This window comes from Oncorhynchus mykiss, chromosome 12 (assembly GCF_013265735.2).
Source record: "Oncorhynchus mykiss isolate Arlee chromosome 12, USDA_OmykA_1.1, whole genome shotgun sequence".
NCBI lineage: Eukaryota > Metazoa > Chordata > Actinopteri > Salmoniformes > Salmonidae > Oncorhynchus > Oncorhynchus mykiss.
The window spans coordinates 79,161,938-79,184,608 of record NC_048576.1 but is presented as its reverse complement, the minus strand read 5'-3'; the positions used below and the strand labels follow the sequence as shown (position 1 = coordinate 79,184,608).

Below are 22,671 nucleotides of genomic sequence, written 5' to 3'. Positions count from 1 at the left end.
GTGTAACTGAATCAGGTTTGTAGGCCTCCTTGCTCGCACACGCTTTTTCAGTTCTGCCCACAAATGTTCTATAGGTGTGAGGTCAGGGCTTTGTGATGGCCACTCCAATACCTTAACATTGTTGTCCTTAAGTCATTTTGCCACAACTTTGGAAGTATGTTTGGGGTCATTGTCCATTTGGAAGACCCATTTGCGACCAAACTTTAACTTGAACTTTAGCTTTAACTGATGACTTGAGAAGTTGCTTCAATATCCACATAATTTTACCTCCTCATGATGCCATCCATTTTGTGAAGTGCACCAGGCCCTCCTGCAGCAAAGTACCCCCACATGATGCTGCCACCCCCGTGCTTCATGGTTGGGATGGTGTTCTTCGGCTTGCAAGCCTCCCCCTTTTAACCTCCAAACATAACGATGGTCATTATGGCCAAACAGTACTATTTTTGTTTCATCAGACCAGAGGACATTTCTCCAAAAAGTACGATCTTTGTCCACATGTGCAGTTGCAAACTGTAATCTGGCTTTTTATGGCGATTTTGAAGCAGTGGCTTCTTCCTTGCTGAGCGGCCTTTCAGGTTATGTCGATATAGGACTCGTTTTACTGTGGATATATATACTTTTGTACCTGTTTCCTCCAGCATCTTCACAAGGTCCTTTGCTGTTGTTCTGGGATTGATTTGCACTTTTCGCACCAAAGTACGTTCATCTCTAGGAGACAGAACATCAGAACGTCTCCTTCCTGAGCGGTATGATGGCTGCGTAGTCCCATGGTGTTTATACTTGCGTACTATTGTTTGTACAGATGAACAGTGGTACCTTCAGGCATTTTGAAATTGCTCCCAAGGATGAACCAGACTTGAGGAGGTCTACAATTTTCTGAGGTCTTAGCAGATTTCTTTAGATTTTCCCATGATGTCAAGCAAAGAGGCACTGAGTTTGAAGGTAGGCTTTGAAATACATCTACAGGTACACCTCCAATTGACTCAAATTATGTCAATTAACCTATCAGAAGCTTCTAAAGCCATGGCATCATTTTCAGTTATTCTCCAAGCTATTTAAAAGCACAGTCAACTTAGTGTATGTAAACTTCTGACCCACTGGAATTGTGATACAGTGAACTATAAGAGATATAATCTGTCTGTAAACAGTTGTTGGAAAAATGACTTGTGTCCCGCACAAAGTAGATGTCCTAACCGACTTGCCAAAACTATAGTTTGTTAACCAGAAATTTGTGTAGTGTTTTGAAAAACAAGTTTTAATGACTCCAACCTAAGTGTATGTAAACTTCCGACTTCAACTGTATAATAGAGATTCTAGAATCCATCAGCCAATCACACACACACACACACACACACTACATCAAAGCGGAGCAGTCATGAATGACCAATAGCCTTTGTCTTATGTAAGTTGATTGCAGTCTTAAGGAGGAGTAGAGTGCTGTATTAGCCAGTCCAATCAGTGAGTAAAAAAAGGGGGCAGGGACAGGCTGCTGGGTGGAGTGCTGTCGTCACTGAGACTCAGAACGGAAGAAGCCTTTTGTTTAAGGAATGGCACACAAAGCCTTCCCCCTTCCAACGAGCCGCAGCCTCTCCTTCTGTGGAGTAGAGGTCCAGGAAAAGACAGGCTTCCTGAAGACTCCACCTGCTTCCCGCTTTCAGGAATGGCCCAGGCAAAGCCCCTCCCCCACAACACATACGGTCCCTCAGCCATCTCAAGAGGCAACAGCTTGAGAGCTAACGAGTCTATCATGAAGAGACTAGACTGTTCAGTAGACCATTCTCACTGTCAAAGACAAATACTGATCCTCTCTGAGACAACAACAATAACACTGGGGCTGGCCAGAGCTCCAATGAGGCTCAACTGCCCCCTGAATTCATTACATGTCTCTGTAGGAGGTTCTAGTCGGAGGAACAGAGTTGAACATGGCTGGGAGGATAGGGAGCAACAGGAGTGTGCCAAACACTGATCCTGCCAATCAGACTTAAGTTGAGTACCTGATGCATCTGATGAAACTGACAACCATTTGACATGTTAATCTGGTCTGATTCTCCTCCATGTTCTTCATTCCAGACCTCCATATAAAATATACATTCCAAACTGAGTAAATCAAAATCAACTGTCACAACATATTTATATAATAAATTAAAATAATAAATAATAAATACTTTAATGAGGACCAAACAGGCATATTTAGAGGGAAAGTAGAGGAAATAAGAGAAATTTGGAAAGTATGCAGGAAAAGCACATTAATTGGAACTTAATTCTCCCTGAGTAATTCTTGGTGTGGTCCCTCTATACCCAAAGGCCAAAGTCCTGGTTAAACTGAAAAAGCTGGTTACAGTGGTTTCTCTGCTTCCTGTTTTTGGTGTGTGAAATCTCTTGTTTTGCTACATAATTAAACGCAAACTGCAAACTGTACGCCACAAAGGATTTTCCCTTCAAAATGAAGAAGAGAGACTGAGGGTGCACTTGCGTCCTACAAACTGAAGGCTTGAAACACGGGGTCATGGAAGTCATGGTAGATAAGAAAAATACAGCATGGCTTGAGGATGTCCTTCTGGTATGTAGATCCCATTGACTGTCCACTGCACATGTCTTACCACACATTTTACAGGAGCACTAAGCCCAGTGTCTGACAAGGACAGATCTGTTTCAGTCCAATTGGAGTCCTATTCCTCTTAAGGTGGACCTTGCAGAAATTGCTCCGTCATTTCCTGGTTGCTAAAATTCAAATAGCTAGTCCTAATGTCAGTTAATATAACAAAGCAAGCAGGTATAGTGTAGAAAATCATTGTACCATCGAAACCGCTGTGAAATATATTTTCCATAACCAAAAATATAGTATTTAACTATTTGAAGCTGGTGTACAAAACTGAAAGTAAAAGACCCCAAAATAAAATGTAAGAAAGGGAAGCATAGAAATAGCGCACATAGAACAGAATCTACTGCTTCTTAGACTTGCTTTCAATGAGAATGACAGATCTATAACTATCATTTCTATGTGCATTTGGACAGGTCTCCCAAAAAATTACATATTGCAGCTTTAATAACAGACATTCACAGCGGAACACAGCCAGGAAGGATGAGGTCAACTGGCCAACGTTGAGCGTCCCTGCCAACCAACAGAAAGGGACCATGGCAGGGTGGCTGAGATAACAGAAGACAGTTTGTGTCGGGAGCAGGGAAGAATCTCCGGGAGGGCACGGAATCTGTGGAATCTGCTGCACACACACAAACCAGGGCCTTCTCCTGGGGAGGAAACCGTGCTTCACTCCTACTGCATGTCGTGTGTGTGTGTGTGTGTGTGTGTGTGTGTGTGTGTGTGTGTGTGTGTGTGTGTGTGTGTGTGTGTGTGTGTGTGCACATTCAACCTCTCCACTGCAGGAAGGGAGTAATGGATGGAAGATACCATAAGAACAACAGTCACCTGCAGTGGTCAGCTTTTAAAACAGTCAGCCCAAACAGACAGTTTTACAGTCACCCCGCCTGCGCAATAGCCTGCGTCACATTCATTGGGCACTAAATGGGAGAAAACACAACCCAGCTTTGGCAGAATATAGGGAATACCCATAGAAAATGCCATGGTGTGCTATTGGAAAAATGAGGGTGACTGTCTGTCTACCTCTGTATTATAAAAGTCTCCCACATGAAACCAATATTTGTTTTAGATAAGCTTAGCCGTGACCTGAGTTCAGTCTCAGGACAGAAATATTTGTCTAATCTTTTCACTCTTTATTTATTTTGTTTTGAATGGTTCCCAGAACCTAGTTCTCTCTATCAAGGCATACTATTTGGAGAATGTGGGAGAGGAACGCTGGAAAGGAAGTCCAACTCGGGAAAGGCTGTTACTGGTTCCAAATTCTAAAAGGGAAGGGTTTGGTCATGGTAACCACTCAGGTGGGGGAAGATTACGGTGACCAACTATTACATAGTTAACATTCAATTCAATTCATTACATCATATTAAGCTTTATCTTGTTTTAGGAAATGAAAAATTCCTGTGGTAATTATATACTGTAAATAGGAACACTGTGTGCTACAACTCCTGAATAGTTGTTTCTAAGCCTAAACCTTAAACATCATGTTCCTTTAAAGCTTCCAGAGATCTCACATATGGGCACTTTGTGCTCCAATCACGTTGAGTTCAGTGACCTCTCAGGAATATCCACGCTCTCATCTCTATCCCCCACACCTACAAATCTACATCACCTTGTGTTGACTTCTATATGAGGAGGTTTCTAACAGTCATAATGTCTGGGGTCTGTGGTCCCACATATCTCCGGTCAACTGAGAAGCAACACCTCATGAATAACAGTTAATACAGGGAGAAAAACTGAGACAACAGTTACAACACAGTTAGTATTAACATTTATGTGAATAAATGACAAGGTTTTGCATATCCTGAATCATCAGAAATAACCATACTAGTAAGCATTTTCAAAGCAAGGGAAAGTATTGTGCTTTGTGGACTATTTGAAATGCTTAGGCATAGATTTGACATGCAGTGAGATGAAGATGACAACCTTTTCCATCATGAGGGGAAGTGCACCGCACAGGAACTGCTACTTCTTTCCTGAAGCATACTCTTCCCTCTGTAGTCAACTTCCTCACATGCAAGATAAATAAATACACAATACAGATACACACCCCTACAGTCCCACTGGTTACAGCACTCACATCTACCACACAGAAGACGTAGAAAAAAACAAAGCCATTTTCCATCCTGCCCACCCCTTGCCTGACAATAATGAGTTGGTTTGACTACGCTTCCAGTGTAAATTAGCGACGGTGTCTCATGGGTATTTCTACATGCTGGTTACCGAAACCATCAAGCAAATGTGACAGCACTGTTTTACAGCTACGAGGATTTAGAGGCACACAGGGGTACAGAGGCTCATCCCTTTCTAAAGCTGTGACTTACAGTAAGTCAGTGGTCGGAGCTGTTCTGACAGGTCATTGGCTGTCACCAGAGAGAATGATAGAGGACTCTAGTGCCCGGAAAGCCCCTTTTCGCAAGGGCAGCGCTATTGAGGACTTTCACCATTTTGAAGTTAAGGAAGGATCACATAATTCCATCCAGGTCATCAAGTGGGACCTGAGCAAACATTCCATAGCTGCAGGTGACAGTAAATCACCAACCTTGGATTTATACCTGTTCAGACAACACACTCCAGGTGGCAGTATGCATGCACCCTTTCAGTTTGTTTACCAACTCTGAAGTAGTAGAAGAAGAAAACTGACTACTTCAAAATGGAGATGGCATCAATGGCGCTGCCAGTGCGCTAACAGACGCCATAATGGGAAATGTCCTCTGTCATTCTCATGGAGGGACTCACTAACACCCTCTATATGGAGGTGACAGGAGGGAGGAGAAGCAGTACCTTACCAAGAACCATCTCTATCTTCTTTTTAGGGAATAAAAAAATATTGCGATCACCATCATCTGTGGCCGACGACTGTGGACACGTGGGCTCAACCAGAAGCCCTAGTTTCATATGAACAAGTGGAACACTTTCAGTATGAACGAACACATTAACAAACCTTGGGGTCTTACTTGAAACTGACTAAAAGCATTTGAGTCATAATTCAAAACCAGGCTTTCCCTGACTGCCAATTGTGCCAGATGTTTTACTATGGCCTGATGCAAAAATAGAACAGCCATCATGTCATCGTCATCCAGTCCAAGTCTAGGAAGGGGACCTTTGGAGCAGGTAGGTCATTGGAGATAATGAGACTTAGCATCCTCTGGTTCAGCCCATTTCTTCCTTCCTGCTACGTACCGGGCTTTCAATTGCATCTAACCTCAAGTCGAGACAGACACACTTCTTCTCTCTGTTTGCCTACACTCAAAATGTGTATGCCTATTATATAAATGTTTTAACAATAGGAAACATACACAAACATCAATGACATCACACCTACCCAGACCCACCTGCTCACACCCCCTTCTCCAGCATCTGCATCCCTCTCATGGCCTCAAACTGCACCATCTTGTTTCTCTTCGTCGCCCACGCACCGTCAACATTTACATAATAAAGCAATTGACCTTTCTATTGTTTTAACGATGGAGGATTGGTTGATTTCCAGTTTTTAAGGATATACGTTTTTTCAAGAAGAGAATTGTCCAACCCATTGAATATCTCACTACACCCCCATACGCCATGTCTTGAAATATGGAGACAGATGGATTAAAAGTAAATGTACATGGTAATACTTATGAAGGTCAACTTTCTAACTCCGTAAAATAACTTCCAGATTTATAGCATTCCCAGAAGGCACGGATTATTGAGTCACTGTTAGATTTACAATTAAGACATGACTCTGCTGTTGCGCTGTAGAATGTGAATTTCATCTGCATACACTCTATGGAGGACCAGAAAACCACTGTAGGCCTACTGCACACACTAACTAACCAGCCTGAACATGCTAACAAACCAACGCACACGCCAACAAGCAAACCTGTAAAAAGGTGCTATCTATAACCTAAAAGGGTTCTTCGGCTGTCCCCATTGGAGAACCATTGTATAACTATTTTAGGTACTAGGTAGACCCTTTTAGTTCCAGGTAGAACCCTTTCCACAGGGGGTTCTACATGGAACCCAAAAGGGTTATCCTATGGGGACAACTGAAGAACCCTTTTTTCTAAGAGTACAGTTTATCTACACACAACTGTTAACCCACATCATTAAGGCTGAGATGTTCAACTATCTGCAGCTGCTGGTGATGCTTCTTTCTTAATCTATCTCTTCTGAAAGTTACAGATTTGACAGCCCCCACCCAGAGCATGATATAACCCAGTTCACCATAACACACAACCCCCTCAGGAAGCAGTATATGCCAGATAAGGTACAGTATCACCACAGTTTCTGTTTAACTGGCACCACACAGCTGCAACACCTCAAACATACTTCTGACAAAGAACTGCCACTAAAACTGACTGACCTTGTTTATACCTGGGAGGCACAAACCAACCAAAATCATACCTGTCAAAAAAGAACACTTATTTCACTCTTTTGTAGCTGTTTTCAGTTCATACTTACCAGATATTAACCCATATTTACTATTTACCTAAACCCCTGTCAAGAGAGCTTCACTGTCTCTTCAGCACCTGAGTCAATGATTGACAGCAGAGATGCCATCCCATAAAAACCTGATCTGATGTGGAGAGCTGTAAAACACCATGATGAGCTCTAGTAAAATATCTCAAAGGTTAATGATCTCAGGCCATTTGCATCGTCCATCCTCTCATTCTCTTCTCCTGACCATATTTAACACAGAGGGCCTTTCTAACGGAACACTAAGGCAGCTGTCAAAATCACCACCTCACCAGCTTGAAAACAGCTTCATACACCATGCCAGTGGCTGCCACTCTGCCAGATGCCAGGTTCATATTTTCCCCATGTGAAGCCAGTGGAGGACTGAAGTGTAACTACTGTGTATTCACCAGGACATCATCATACTGTAGCCGGGTAACGTGTGTCATTATTACTACAGAATGCCAGGGTCTCTGAGTGACTCAACTACAGGGCAACATCCAGGAAAAAGACTCTTAAGACTCTTAAGCAGTAAGAATATGGCTAATATACCATGGCTAAGGGCTGTTCTTAAGCACAACGCAACGTGGAGTGCCTGGATACAGCCCTTAGTCGTGGCATATAGGCAATATATCACAAAAACCTGACGTGCCTTATTGCTATTATAAAACTGGTTACCAACGTAATTATTGCAATTTTTTGTCATACCCTTGGTATACAGTCCGATGCATTCAGGGTTTGAACCACCCACTTTATAATTCATGATAATGCCATACAAGAGATATTCTACTGCAGCTGTAATGGACAGAGAATGTGTCTTGCTCTGCCTGAAAGGCATTGGCTCTCGCAGAGTTTTCCATGCTGCACATGGCTGCATTTTGTGCCATCGATAATGTCCAATGTCTAGGCACCCTCCTCTGCCACGCGCCCCGCAAATCATCAACCCAGGCATTCCGCACACACTCAGCAGTCCTCTATATACAATAGATCTGTCATGCAGTCAGCCCACTGCTACCACAGCAACTTTTAAACAGGGCCTCTAACTCCTGGGCTTTTAATAAGTGGTAGAAAGCTGAGCAACACCCCTTGATCAGGTGAAAGAATAACCTCAGAGATGACAGTCAAAAGCTCCATGGTTACTCAGTGGAATAGGACAAATCCTTAGTCTCGTGATTGTCATGTGTAATTTTGACAAGAGCTTAGTTTAGTGACCCTTTCAAACCCCTATAGGGGAGAGAGTTAATAAGTTTGACTGACAAACTCACTGTTGTAAACCTGTTTTTTCAGTCAGTGTGGCAGGGGTGAACAATGGTGCCCTACTGTCCAGTGGTGTAAAGTACTTAAGTAAAAATACTTTACAGTATTACTTTAGTATTTAACACTAATGGGTGGGTGTGCCCTGATTAGGTACTGAAGTGCCCATCATCCCCAGACATCCTTTTCAGTCAAATCTCTAGTTCTGTCTCTTCTCAGGACACACATTTCCAAAGCAGCTGTCCCTCCTCCATCCCTATGGCTCTCTATCAGTGTGTTAGTATCAGTGTGTTAGTCCTACCCTATCAGGTACCAGGCCTGAGGAGTCAACATGGTTTATCTGTGAGGCCATGCTTCCTGACTCTGAACTCCACCCAACGAGTTGCAGGCACACAAAATGTCTCTCACATCCAACTGAGCCCAGCCCCAGAGAACCTGTCACTGCACAGATTGACAGAGACAATGATGAACATTAGATCATACTGCTAGCTCAGAGGGGAGAGGAAAAGGGCTAGGAAAGGATGAGAGGGATGAATAAGTGAAAGAGAACATTGTGACATCCTGTGTGGCATCATTCAGGCTGTGGATGGTCAACATGTGACAAACATTTGCTCACACTTTGCTGTCAGACTGTAGTCAGCTTTGATAACATAACCAAGCTCACCAACACTGCAGAAACCAACATCATACACCCACGATGGTAGAATATATTATATCCCTGGCCTTTCATACCTCCATAGAAACCCTTTCAGACAGAACACACACAGTATAAACACTGCCTGTATGTGTTGTATAGTCTGTCCTGGTCCTACTCTGTGGTGTCATCGCTGGGCGCGGGTGACGGAGGGTGCGGCCATTTCTCTCATTGTCAAGGAGGGGTTATGAACCCTGAGGGGTATGGAATGAGAAATGGAATGTTGTAGCATTCTCCCCTCTTGCATCCCAGGGGGCTCCCCTCGTGAGGTCCACTTCCACCCCACCCTGACCTGGCCCTGTGTCGTGGCCTTAACTGTAGGAGAGACGGTGATGCTGCTGTTTTGGGCCAGAGTCACTCGTTCACTTCACTACAAACCCTCTACCATCCACTCTCTCACACACACACACACACACACACAAACCGCTCCTCAGCCAAAGCCACTGGGTCTCAGGAAGAGGGCCATGGTGGGTGTGAATGTATGGCCAAAGCTCCACCCTGGGCCCTAGACAAGACTGGAGACAGAACACACTGAGCAGAGCAGGAAGCCCAGTGACCTACAGTGAGGGACTTCCAATACACCTCTCTGTCCATGTGATGCCTACAATTAAAGGCTACTAAGGCATCTAAACCCTTATTAGAGAAGCAGATGTACGGGACTGACCGTAGAGCCTAGAGGGGGTGTGTAAGACAGAGTTAGTTACATAATACACTCACAAGCTCCTGAACTCTTACCCTCTACAAACAAATACACACACATTTACACAAGTTGACACCACACACACAAGTTGGCACAACCTACTCACACACACACACACACACAGATGTACGGGACTGACCGTAGAGCCTAGAGGGGGTGTGTAAGACAGAGTTAGTTACATAATACACTCACAAGCTCCTGAACTCTTACCCTCTACAAACAAATACACACACATTTACACAAGTTGACACCACACACACAAGTTGGCACAACCTACTCACACACACACACACACACACACACACACACACACACACACACACACACACACACACACACACACACACACACACACACACACACACACACACAGTATACAAATAAATGGATCAGTCTATTGAAACACAATGAATCCTGTGACCCTGTGTTTAGACCTCCACCCTGTCTCTCTTGTCATGTTGACCGTTTCCTCTGGAACACACTGCTCAACAAAGAGGAGGGAAGGAAAGGGTGACTCCCAAACATTCTCACACACACACACACACACACACACACACACACACACACACGTGATTGAGCAAATACACATGAAGACAGACGCCCTACACACGACCACACATCAAAAACAATGGGGTAATCGGGCTATATAAGTGATATACTGTAGTCCTCCAGTACCCCCAACAGCACACATTTTTGTTGTAGCACCAGACAAACTCATCTGATTCAGCTCATTGAAGGCTTGATGATTAGTTGACAAGTTCAATCAGGTGTGCTTGTCTGGGCTACAATAAAAAAGTGTACTGTTAGAGATAATGGAGGCCTGGAGTTGGGAAACACTGCTCTAGTCTACCAGATTTGACCAAAGTTACAAGGAATGCCATCAACTACAGTAAGAGGTTTTGACTTTGACTTAAACAGCCCACGTTAGTTAGCATGTTATCCACTAGCATGAACAACACTGTGTGTATACTGTAGACCAGGGGTACTCAACTCTTACCCTATGAGGTCCGGAACCTGCTGGTTTTCTGTTCTACCTGATCATTATTTGCACACACCTGGTGTCCCAGGTCTCAATCAGTCCCTGATTAGAACTATTGAAAAAAAATCAGTGGAACTGGCTCGAGGTCCAGAGTTGAGTTTGAGGGCTGTAGACTGTAGTAATTGAGAAATTACAGTAATAAAGACTAGGAGTTTTCATTGTGACCAGTAGAGGCAACTCATTGTGGAGAGAGCAGAAGAGGGGGATGAGAGTGGTGAGGGGGATGAGAGGGATGGGGGGGAGGGGGATGAGAGGGATGAGGATGAGAATGGTGAGGGGGATGAGGATGAGAGTGGTGAGGGGGATGAGAGGGATGAGGATGAGAGTGGTGAGGGGAATGAGAGGGATGGGGGAGGGGGATGAGAGGGATGAGGATGAGAGTGGTGAGGGGGATGAGAGGGATGGGGGGGATGAGAGTGGTGAGGGGGGTGAGAGGGATGAGGGGGAGGGGGTCTGCCTGACTCTCTCTACCTCCAACAACAACAATGACAGGAAACCAGTCTAAGCTTTCTGGATTCTATGTGCTGGCCAAGGCCCCAGGAAAAGATTCCCACAGAAGCAAGCTACGCTAATGAGATTGAAAGAGCGAGTCACAAACTAAGGTGTGGCTGCCCGTTTCCTAAAATATGTATTTTTATTTTACCTAGGCAAGTCAGTTAAGAACAAATTCTTATTTTCAATGGCAGCCTAGGAACAGTGGGTTAACTGCCTTGTAACCTTTTGGTTACTAGTCCAACGCTCTAACCACTAGGCTACAGTAGCCTAAGAAAATCAGGCAAGTCAGTTAAGACATAAAAAAGGAACTAAGGTCAGGCCGTGACAGTACCCCCCCCCCCCCCCCCTCCCCCAAAGTTGCGGACTCCGGCCGCAAAACCTAAACCCTAGGGGAGGGTCTGGGTGGGCATCTGTCCGTGGTGGCGGCTCTGGCGCGGGACGTGGACCCCACTCCACCTTAGTCTGGGCCCACTTCGGTGGCGCCTTTGGAGCGGCGACCCTCGCCGCCGACCCCGGACTGGGGACCCTTTCAGCATGCCCCGAATAGACGGGAGACTCTGGCAGCGCCGGAGTGAAAGGGGGACTCTGGCAGCGCCGGAGTGAAAGGGGGACTCTGGCAGCGCCGGAGTGAAAGGGGGACTCTGGCAGCGCCGGAGTGAAAGGGGGACTCTGGCAGCGCCTGAGTGAAGGGGGACTCTGGCAGCGCCGGAGTGAAGGGGGACTCTGGCAGCGCCGGAGTGAAGGGGGACTCTGGCAGCGCCGGAGTGAAGGGGGACTCTGGCAGCGCCGGAGTGAAGGGGGACTCTGGCAGCGCCGGAGTGAAGGGGGACTCTGGCAGCTCCTGACTGACGGGCGGCTCTGGCAGCTCCTGACTGACGGGTGGCTCTGGCAGCTCCTGACTGACGGGCGGCTCTGGCAGCTCCTGACTGACGGGCGGCTCTGGCAGCTCCTGACTGACGGGCGGCTCTGGCAGCTCCTGACTGACGGGCGGCTCTGGCAGCTCCTGACTGACGGGCGGCTCTGGCAGCTCCTGACTGACAGAAGCACTAAATAAACTTTAGTTAGTGTTAAATACGGCTGCTAGAATCCTGACTAGAACCAACAAATTTGATCATATTACTCCAGTGCTAGCCTCCCAACACTGGCTTCCTGTCAAGGCAAGGGCTGATTTCAAGGTTTTACTGCTAACCTACAAAGCATTACATGGGCTTGCTCCTAGCTATCTCTCTGATTTGGTCCTGCCGTACATACCTACACGTACGCTATGGTCACAAGACGCAGGCCTCCTAATTGTCCCTAGAATTTCTAAGCAAACAGCTGGAGGCAGGGCTTTCTCCTATAGAGCTCCATTTTTATGGAATGGTCTGCCTACCCATGTGAGAGACGCAAACTCGGTCTCAACCATTAAGTCTTTACTGAAGATTCATCTCTTCAGTGGGTCATATGATTGAGTGTAGTCTGGCCCAGGAGTGTGAAGATGAACGGAAAGGCTCTGGAGCAACGAACCGCCCTTGCTGTCTCTGCCTGGCCGGTTCCCCTCTTTCCACTGGGATTCTCTGACTCTAACCCTATTACAGGGGCTGAGTCACTGGCTTACTGGTGCTCTTTCATGCCGTCCCTAGGAGGGGTCCGTCACTTCAGTGGGTTGAGTCACTGATGTGATCTACCTGTCTGGGTTGGCGCCCCCCCTTGGGTTGTGCCGTGGCAGAGATCTTTGTGGGCTATACTCAGCCTTGTCTCAGGATGGTAAGTTGGTCGTTGAAGATATCCCTCTAGTGGTGTGGGGGCTGTGCTTTGGCAAAGTGGGTGGGGTTATATCCTTCCTGTTTGGCCCTGTCCGGGGGTATCATCGGATGGGGCCATAGTGTCTCCTGACCCCTTCTGTCTCAGCCTCCAGTATTTATGCTGCAGTAGTTTATGTGTCGGGGGCTAGGGTCAGTTTGTTATATCTGGAGTACTTCTCCTGTCTTATCCGGTGTCCTGTGTGAATTTAAGTATGCTCTCTCTAATTCTCTCTTTCTTTCTCTCTCTCTCAAAGGACCTGAGCCCTAAGACCATGCCTCAGGACTACCTAGCATGATGACTCCTTGCTGTCCCCAGTCCACCTGGCTGTGCTGCTGCTCCCGTTTCAACTGTTCTGCCTGTGATTATTATTATTTGACCATGCTGGTCATTTATGAACATTTGAACATCTTGGCCATGTTCTGTTATACTCTCCACCCGGCACAGGCAGAAGAGGACTGGCCACCACTCCATAGCCTGGTTCCTCTCTAGGTTTCTTCCTAGGTTTTGGCCTTTCTAGGGAGGTTTTCCTAGCCACCGTGCTTCTACACCTGCATTGCTTGCTGTTTGGGGTTTTAGGCTGGGTTTCTGTACAGCACTTTGAGATATCAGCTGATGTACGAAGGGCTATATAAATAAATTTGATTTTGATTTGACGGGAGGCTCTGGCAGCTCCTGACTGGCGGGAGGCTCCGGCAGCTCCGGACAGGAGGGAGACTCCGGCAGCTCCGGACAGGAGGGAGACTCCGGCAGCTCCGGACAGGAGGGAGACTCCGGCAGCTCCGGACAGGAGGGAGACTCCGGCAGCTCCGGACAGGAGGGAGACTCCGGCAGCTCCGGACAGGAGGGAGACTCTGGAAGCGCTGGACAGGAGGGAACACCTGGAGGGAGGAGACAGAGAGAAAGCCTGGTGCGTGGGGCTGCCACAGGAGGCCTGATGCGTGGAGGAGGCACCGGATAGACCGGACCGTGGAGGCGTACTGGAGGTCTCGAGCACCGAGCCTGCCCAACCTGTCCTGGCTGGATACTCCCCGTAGTCCGGCAAGTGCGGCGGGGTGGAACAGACCGCACTGGGCTGTGCTGGCGAACCGGGGACACCGTGCATAGGGCTGGTGCCATATAACCCGGGCCGAGGAGACCAGATGCGCTGAGCCGGCATCATTTCTCCTGGCTCGATGCCCACTCTAGCCCGACCGATACGAGGAGCTGCGATGTAGCTAAAACTAAACAGTTCTGTCTGGTGCAGACACACAAAGACAGAAAACAACTACCCACACCCATAGTGGGAAAACAAGCTGCCTAAGTATGGTTCTCAATCAGAGACAATGATTGCCAGCTGCCTCTGATTGGGAATCATACAAGGCCAAACACATAGAAATACTAAACCTAGACTACAAAACATAGGATGCCCACCCCAACTCACGCCCTGACCAAACTAAAACAGAGACATAAAAAAGGAACTAAGGTCAGGACGTGGCAACAGGCCTGTCTGCATGTTGCTGCTCTCCAGGCAAAATCTCTATGCTACTGTTCTCCACAGACTTCCTCCAAGACATGGAACACACACAACGGCCCCTCCCTGAACAGCACAACTCTCAGCCTACTAGTCACAGTTGATTTCATCTGACACAAGGAGGACTCTTTCTCTCCTGTAATTTGCCTTTAAAAACAGGCTTATGTAACCAGGCAGTCATTCATGAGGACTCCAGAAACACCAAGCTGACTGGCTGGCTGGCATCCTCCTCAGTCTCCCAGTGGAATCTCAATAGATCAAAGCCTCTCGGTTGATGTGGGCTTTCCTCAAAAGCAAATGGAGGGAATTAGGTGCCTCACGCACACAAAACAATAACAACACAACAGATAAGATAGATACTGTGGATAGAAAATTCACTTAGAGGCTTAACTCAAGGCATGCTTCACACCCTTATTTTCATATTTTATCAGATGTTTAGAGTGGCTTTAATGACAGATCCCATAGGATCCAGCCAGTATGACAAGACGCACCTAAATCTATTAACGGTGTAATAAGGGCAGCCAAAATATAACCTGTTGTGACTTGTGTGCTGGTTTACTGCATCCCTCCCCACTCCACTGCATTTTACAATGGTGGTTACATTTTACTGCAGGGAAAACAGAGAAAGCCCTTTGAATCCAATGGCTTGTTGTGTGTGCAGTGGCCACGTAAATGGCTATCAGAGAAGGAATAGACAATCAAACTCAGAGTTCTGGAAAGATTATCTCTGTCCTTGGTTTCTAACAACAGAGAAGACTGCAATTCCCGATTGCATTCTAAATGTTCCATCTCTACTTTCCTCCTCTCCATTGCTTCACACCCCTGTTTCTCACTTTGCCTCTCACACACACAGACCAACACTCAACATGGATAGCACACACCACATCAGTGTAACCAAGGCAACTCCTCCTTGGTTTCCGGAGAGGGCGTTCCTCTTGGTCCCCTCTTTTGTTTTTCTTCAAAGACAGGGACATGCAGTTGCTAAAGACGTCAGTGAGACTGTTAAACCAACATGCTGTGTATTCACCACCCTGTGTGTGTGTGTGTGTGTGTGTGTGTGTGTGTGTGTGTGTGTGTGTGTGTGTGTGTGTGTGTGTGTGTGTGTGTGTGTGTGTGTGTGTGTGTGTGTGTAATGTCACACTGACTGCATGGGCCAGGGTAGAGGAATGCCGGACAGGATGCAGGCAGAAAATTCCTGAAACATAGTAATATCGTCTAAGCCTGAGTTGTGACACTGCCAGTGTTCCAATATATAGGCTTACCATTTATGATCTTCTCAACCTTCAAACATTAAAGTAGTATTTACAGTAATACATTTACATGTACATTAATACACAGTACATTTTTTCCATGAGCTTCAATTGCTCTAGTCTATAGAGTTAACTAATGTGATATTGTGGTCTGATGTACTGTAACATGTTCAGCTGTTGAGGGGATCTGATAGATTGTTCAACATTGCACAACAGTATTTCTGTGCCTTTATGTGGCACAAGTCCTCTACCTTCCACAGTCATGTCTGTCACCGGGCCCTTGACTGGGCCTCTGCCTTGTAGTGTTAACACACAGCACTGATAAGAGATGAGGCTGACGCAGCATTTAACTACCCTGCAGACTCAGAGTCACAGCCAGGACACAGCAGGGCCTATAGGTGGGGTGGATTTGCTGTGTTTTTGGATATTGGGACGAAACATGGAAGTTAAGGGTGAGGGAAACAGGGTTCTCATAAGGTTTCTTAGATGACCCCCATACCTTCCCTGCAAATTCAGAGATTAAACCCTGTTGGAAATCCTGCTCTTAATATTGATTAATGTAATGAGAGCACAGTGGGTAACTGCTTTATTGGAAGTGTAATAGTGGAAGAGTTTAAGTCACAAACATGTCAACTGTATCCAGTACACATAGTATACACAGGATATGCAGGATGTATAGGAGCCCCTCGAGCAGCCCATAAGATGCTGCACATGTGTCTGGCTGGCTGGCTGCATCCTGTCCAACACATGAGTGGGCTGGTCATGGCTGGGCACTGCAGGGTATGGTAGTGAGACTGTTGTTTAGACTGTTATGGTAGCAAATCACTCAGCAGTGAGATTCACTCAGAGGCACATTGGAACACAAAGACCCAAACAGACAGTGCAGTGTCAGTGAAGAAGTCTGGGTTATTACGTCACAGCAATAGAGGAACCAGAGTGGGGCTGGGAGAGCCCCAGGGGTAAACATCCGGGACACTGCGGGGGGCACAGATGTTCTGGAGTGCCCCTCTTTTCTTCAATGTTTGAATGAACCCACGTCATGTGCATGCTGTTAGCTTGAGGGTATTAAGAGGACGTGAAGACTAAATGTCGTCCCTTTAAATAATAAATAAAGTGAGAAACGACTACTGGACAATGTGAGGAGCATTTGAAGAGTTGATTTATCCACATGTTTTTTTTTTTGTGACGGTTTTTCACTAGAAATGATTGCTTATTGGTATCTTCATGTATGTGTAAAATATTACTGTTCTCAGATTAAAATATATATAAATATATATATATATATATTTTTTTTTTTATATATTTATATATTTATTTATATTTATATATATATATATATAAATATAAATAAATATATAAATATAAATATATAAATATAAATATATATAAATATATATATAAATATATATATATAAATATATATATAAATCTAAATATATAAATCTAAATATATATATATATATATATATATATATATAATATAATATTCAAATGTGTTATTTAGAAAACGCTATACAGTCATGGCCAAAAGTTTTGAGAATTACATAAATATTCATTTCCACATATCTTGCTGCTTTAGATATTTTTGTCAGATGTTACTATGGAATACTGAAGTATAATTACAAGCATTTCATAAGTGTCAAAGGCTTTTATTGACAATTACATGAAGTTGATGAAAAGAGTCAATATTTGCAGTGTTGACCCTTCTTTTTCAAGACCTCTGCAATCTGCCCTGGCATGCTGTCAATTAACTTCTGGGCCACATCCTGACCGATGGCAGCCCATTCTTGCATAATCAATGCTTGGAGTTTGTCAGAATTTGTGGGTTTTTGTTTGTCCACCAGCCTCTTGAGGATTGACCACAAGTTCTCAATGGGATTAAGGTCTGGGGAGTTTCCTGGCCATGGACCCAGAATATCGATGTTTTGTTCCCCGAGCCACTTAGTTATCCCTTTTGCCTTATGGCAAGGTGCTCCATCATGCTGGAAAAGGCATTGTTCGTCACCAAACTGTTTCTGGATGGTTGGTAGAAGTTGCTCTCGGAGGATGTGTTGGTCCCATTCTTTATTCATGGCTGTGTTCTTAGGCAAAATTGTGAGTGAGTCCACTCCCTTGGCTGAGAAGCAACCCCACACATGAATGGTCTCAGGATGCTTTAATGTTGGCATGACACAGGACTGATGGTAGCGCTCACCTTGTCTTCTCCGGACAAGCTTTTTTCCAGATGCCCCAACCAATCGGAAAGGGGATTCATCAGAGAAAATGGCCTTACCCCAGTCCTCAGCAGTCCAATCCCTGTACCTTTTGCAGAATATCAGTCTGTCCCTGATGTTTTTCCTGGAGAGAAGTGACTTCTTTGCTGCCCTTCTTGAGGAGCATTTGAAGAGCATTTGAGAGTCCTCCAAAAGTCTTTGCCTCACTGTGCGTGCAGATGCACTCACACCTGCCTGCTGCCATTCCTGAGCTAGCTCTGTACTGGTGGTGCCCCGATCCCACAGCTGAATCAACTTTAGGAGACGGTCCTGTCGCTTGCTGGACTTTCTTGGGCGCCGTGAAGCCTTCTTCACAACAATTGAACCGCTCTCCTTAAAGTTCTTGATGATCCGATAAATGGTTGATTTAGGTGCAATCTTACTGGCAGCAATATCCTTGCCTGTGAAGCCCTTTTTGTGCAAAGCAATGATGACTGCACGTGTTTCCTTGCAGGTAACCATGCTTGACAGAGGAAGAACAATGATTCCAAGCACCACCCTCCTTTTGAAGCTTCCAGTCTGTTATTTGAACTCAATCAGCATGACAGAGTGATCTCCATTCTTGTCCTCGTCAACACTCACACCTGTGTTAACGAGAGAATCACTGACATGATCATGATGTCAGCTGGTCCTTTTGTGGCAGGGCTGAAATGCAGTGGAAATGTTTTTAGGGGATTTAGTTCATTTGCATGGCAATGAGGGACTTCGCAATTAATTGCAATTCATCTGATCACTCTTCATAACATTCTGGAGTATATGCAAATTACCATCATACAAACTGAGGCAGCAGACTTTGTGAAAATTAATATTTGTCTAATTCTCAAAACCTTTGGTCACGACTATATATCCATTGTTTAGTTGGAATGTTTGTAAACTGTGTATTTGACTGTGATATAGTGCCTTCTGAAAGAATTCACACCCCTGGACTTTTTCCACATTTTGTTGTGTTACAAAATGGTATTAAAATTGATTGAATTGTTTTTTTTTGTGTGTCAATGATCTGCACAAAATACTCTAATGTCAAAGTGGAAGAAAAATCCTAACATTTGTACAAAGAAAATATGAAAAATAAAACAAGAATATATCTTCTTCAGATAAGTATTCAAACCACTGAGTCAATACATTTTAGAATCACCTTTGGCAGCGATTACAGCAGTCTTTCTGGGTAATTCTCTAATAGCTTTCCACACCTGTATTGTGCAACATTGGCCCATTATTTTCAAAATTATTCAAGATCAATGATTGGTGATCATTGCTAAACAACCATTGTCAGGTCCTGCCATAGATTTAAGCAGATTTAAGTAACTCAGGATTTAAGCCACTCAGGAATATTCACTGTCTTCTTGGTAAACAATTCCAGTGTAGATTTGACCTTGTGCTATAAGGTTATCGTCCTGCTGAAATGTGAATTAAACTCCCAGTGTCAGGTGGAAAGCAGACTGAACTACATTTCCTCCAGGATTTTGCCTGTGCTTATCTCCATTCCCTTTCTTTTTTTTTCCTGAAAAACTACCCAGCCCTTAACGATTACAAGCATACCCATAACATGATGCAGCCACAACTATGCTTGAAAATATGGAAAGTGGTACACAGTAATGTGTTGTATTGGATTTGCTCCAAACATAATAGTTTGTATTCAGAACAAAATTTGCTTTGTCACATTTTTTGCAGTATTACTTTAGTGCCTTGTTGCAAACCGGTTTCTTCTTTTGACTCAGTTAGGTTAGCATTGTAGAGTAACTACAATGTTTCTGATCCATCCACCGTTTTCTCCTATCACAGCCGTTCAACTCTGTAACTGTTTTAAAGTTACCATTGCCCTCCTGGTGAAATCCCTGAGTGGTTTCCTTCCTCTCCGGCAACTGAGTTAGGAAGGACACCTGTATTGTTGTAGTGACTGGGTGTATTGATACACCATCCAACATGTAACTTCAACATTGTAACTTCACAATGCTCAAAGTGATATTCAATGTCTGCTTTTACATTTTTTACCAATAGGTGCCCCGCTTTGCGATGCAGATGCATTGGAATACCTCCCTGGTCTTTGTGGTTGAATCTGTGTTTGAAATTCACTGCTTGACTGAGAGGCCTAACAGATAATTGTATGTGTGGGGTTCAGAGATGAGGTAGTAATTCTCAAATAATGTTTAACACTATCATTGCACACAGAGTAAGTCCATGCAACTTATTATGTGACTTGTTAAGCAAATGTTTACTCCTGAACTTATTTAGGCTTGCTATAACAAAGGTGTAGAATAATTACTGACTCAAGAAATGTCAGCTTTACATTTTTTATTAATTTGTAAAAAATGTCTAAAAACTAATTCCACTTTGACATTATGGGGTAAAGTGTATAAGCCAGTGACAACAAATCTAAACTGAATCCATTTTAAATGCAGGCTGTAAAACAACCAAATGTGGAATAAGTCAAGGGGTGTGAATCACTTCTGAAGGCGCTGTATGTGGCTGTAAGGCGCTGCATGTGGCTGTAAGGCGCTGCATGTGGCTGTAAGGCGCTGCATGTGGCTGTAAGGCCCTGCATGTGGCTGTAAGGCGCTGCATGTGGCTGTAAGGCGCTGCATGTGGCTGTAAGGCGCTGCATGTGGCTGTAAGGCGCTGCATGTGGCTGTAAGGCGCTGCATGTGGCTGTAAGGCGCTGCATGTTGCTCTGGATAAGATGAATACAATGTTAATTCTAAATGTTTTACATACAGATCTCACATAATAAAAATAACTCAATTAAATATTGATGTCACCAATGTATCATTTGTTCAGTTCTTTAATAAACAAAATGTTATTTGTTAAATGTGACTGTGTAAAACCTAGCAGTACTACTTATTTCTCTGAGAGTGACTGAAATGAAACCATTATGTTATAGATTCCATAAAAATGCATGTATGTCAATGAACAACCTCATGACATGATGAGATAGTGAAAAAACACAGCAATCTCTTTCATAAGTTATTTTAAACAATAAAAGCTACTTTACCAACATTTCTGAAAATGGATATATAGCATTTTGGAATGAAACTCTTCATAGACAACGGGAGGTCATAATCAAGGACTAAGAAGTGTATTTTGATTTGTTTCTTGTGTTCCACTGTGGGTGCATTACATTGTGAGTCATGAAAACATGAAGACGCCAGAAATATGTTGGATATGGTGTGTTCAAAGATATCTGCTTCAGTAAACCTCAAATTCTTTCTCTTCAACCCCAATGTCAAGTGTCAGTTCTTTGTCAAACCTCAGAACAACAACACAAAAAATGTTGTTGCCCTTTCCCACAAATGTGTGTGGTGTGCAGCAGCTTCACTGTCAAATTAACTTGAACTCGAGGCTGAAACAGGCTGTTTGTCCTACCTCTCTTAAACCCCCTTCCCAATACCTCTCACCACCACCCACAACAAATGTGCAGCCAACTGACTCGCCTACAACCTGCTATCTCTGCCAAAACTGCTACAATGAAGAGAGTGGGAATATTGGGCTTTGCAGCTGACCATAACATGTGTTATTCTCACAGTGCACTTATAGAAAAGGAGACTGAAAAGTTAAAATAATCTAATTACATTGCTGGTGAATAAATGGATGAATCACAAAAAACATCCCATTCGTTTAATTGAAATCCCTAGGACAGTGTCAGTGGTACTATTACGCAAACTGTAACTGAATCTGTAGTGTATATTTGCAGAATGTAGCTTACTGTGACCACCAGGCTACATCAATGACGCAAAATAAGAATTTAATTGATTATTCAGGTTTTGCACTTTGGCACACTCACCTTCTCAGAGTTGATGCTCAGCTTTTTCTCAACATGGCTATGGAGCTCTACGTGGCCATGGAGCTCTCCGTTATTTTCCGGGATGGGTGTGGATTCTCTCGGTGTCCCGCATGGTGTCCCGTTCTCCTTAACGTCTTCGCTTTCTGACTCGTCGTCGCTGGGTAAAGGAATGCGCTCCGTGACATATTCTTTGAGACACTTCATCTTGTGTTTTTTCAACAGTTGCTCAGTGTCCTGGTCGACAACAATGAGCTCGAGCTGGCCCACGGTGGCTCTTATCCGGGACACAACCTGTTGATGGCTCTCACTCTCCACGTTCTCCCCGTTCACGAACACTAGTCGGTCCCCCGCGCGAATCCCAGAAGTTTCAGACGGACTGTCGGGCTCCACAAGCCGTATGAACTGCCCGGTCTTACCCTTCTCGCCGTGGAGATGGAACCCATAACCATTGTCCCCTTTCTCCAGCAGGCAGAGTCTTGGCCGATTATCTTCGCTTTTGCTGGGCATAGTTTCTGCTATTTATTTCACCAATTCAACCCGTTGCTTGTGAGAATGATCGTTCACTAGCTGGAAGTTGCCAAGAAAACTCAGTTTGGGATGCTGAGCACGAGTGGTACCCGTCAACCGGAATATCTCTACCGTTCTCAAGGAAGAGCGTCTGGCATCCAACCGTTCTGTTTATAAGGCGCCGTCCGTGGTGACTGGATGTCACCCGCTGTCGCAACTCACTTTCAAAAGCAACTCCTAAACTTTGTGCATACAGGGGATGTATGCCAACCCGAGATGTGTCGCCCAAACCTGAAGTTCTACTCACTATATGTATGCGTTGACTTTTCTCCAAAACACTATTCTCTAATCTGACACTGAATTAAACTCAGTAG

At 44.7% G+C, this 22,671-nt stretch overlaps 1 protein-coding gene across 1 annotated transcript in view; it reads right to left on the bottom strand.

Annotated features, from left to right (window-relative positions):
• Positions 1 to 22,671, bottom strand: part of slc9a3r1b (SLC9A3 regulator 1b) — a 34,595-nt gene extending 11,924 nt beyond the window's left edge. Inside the window, exon 1 of the mRNA XM_036938622.1 lies at positions 21,791 to 22,671. Within this exon, the coding sequence (XP_036794517.1) occupies positions 21,791 to 22,297 (507 nt within the window). The 5' untranslated portion in view covers positions 22,298 to 22,671. The remainder of the gene's footprint in view (positions 1 to 21,790) is intronic.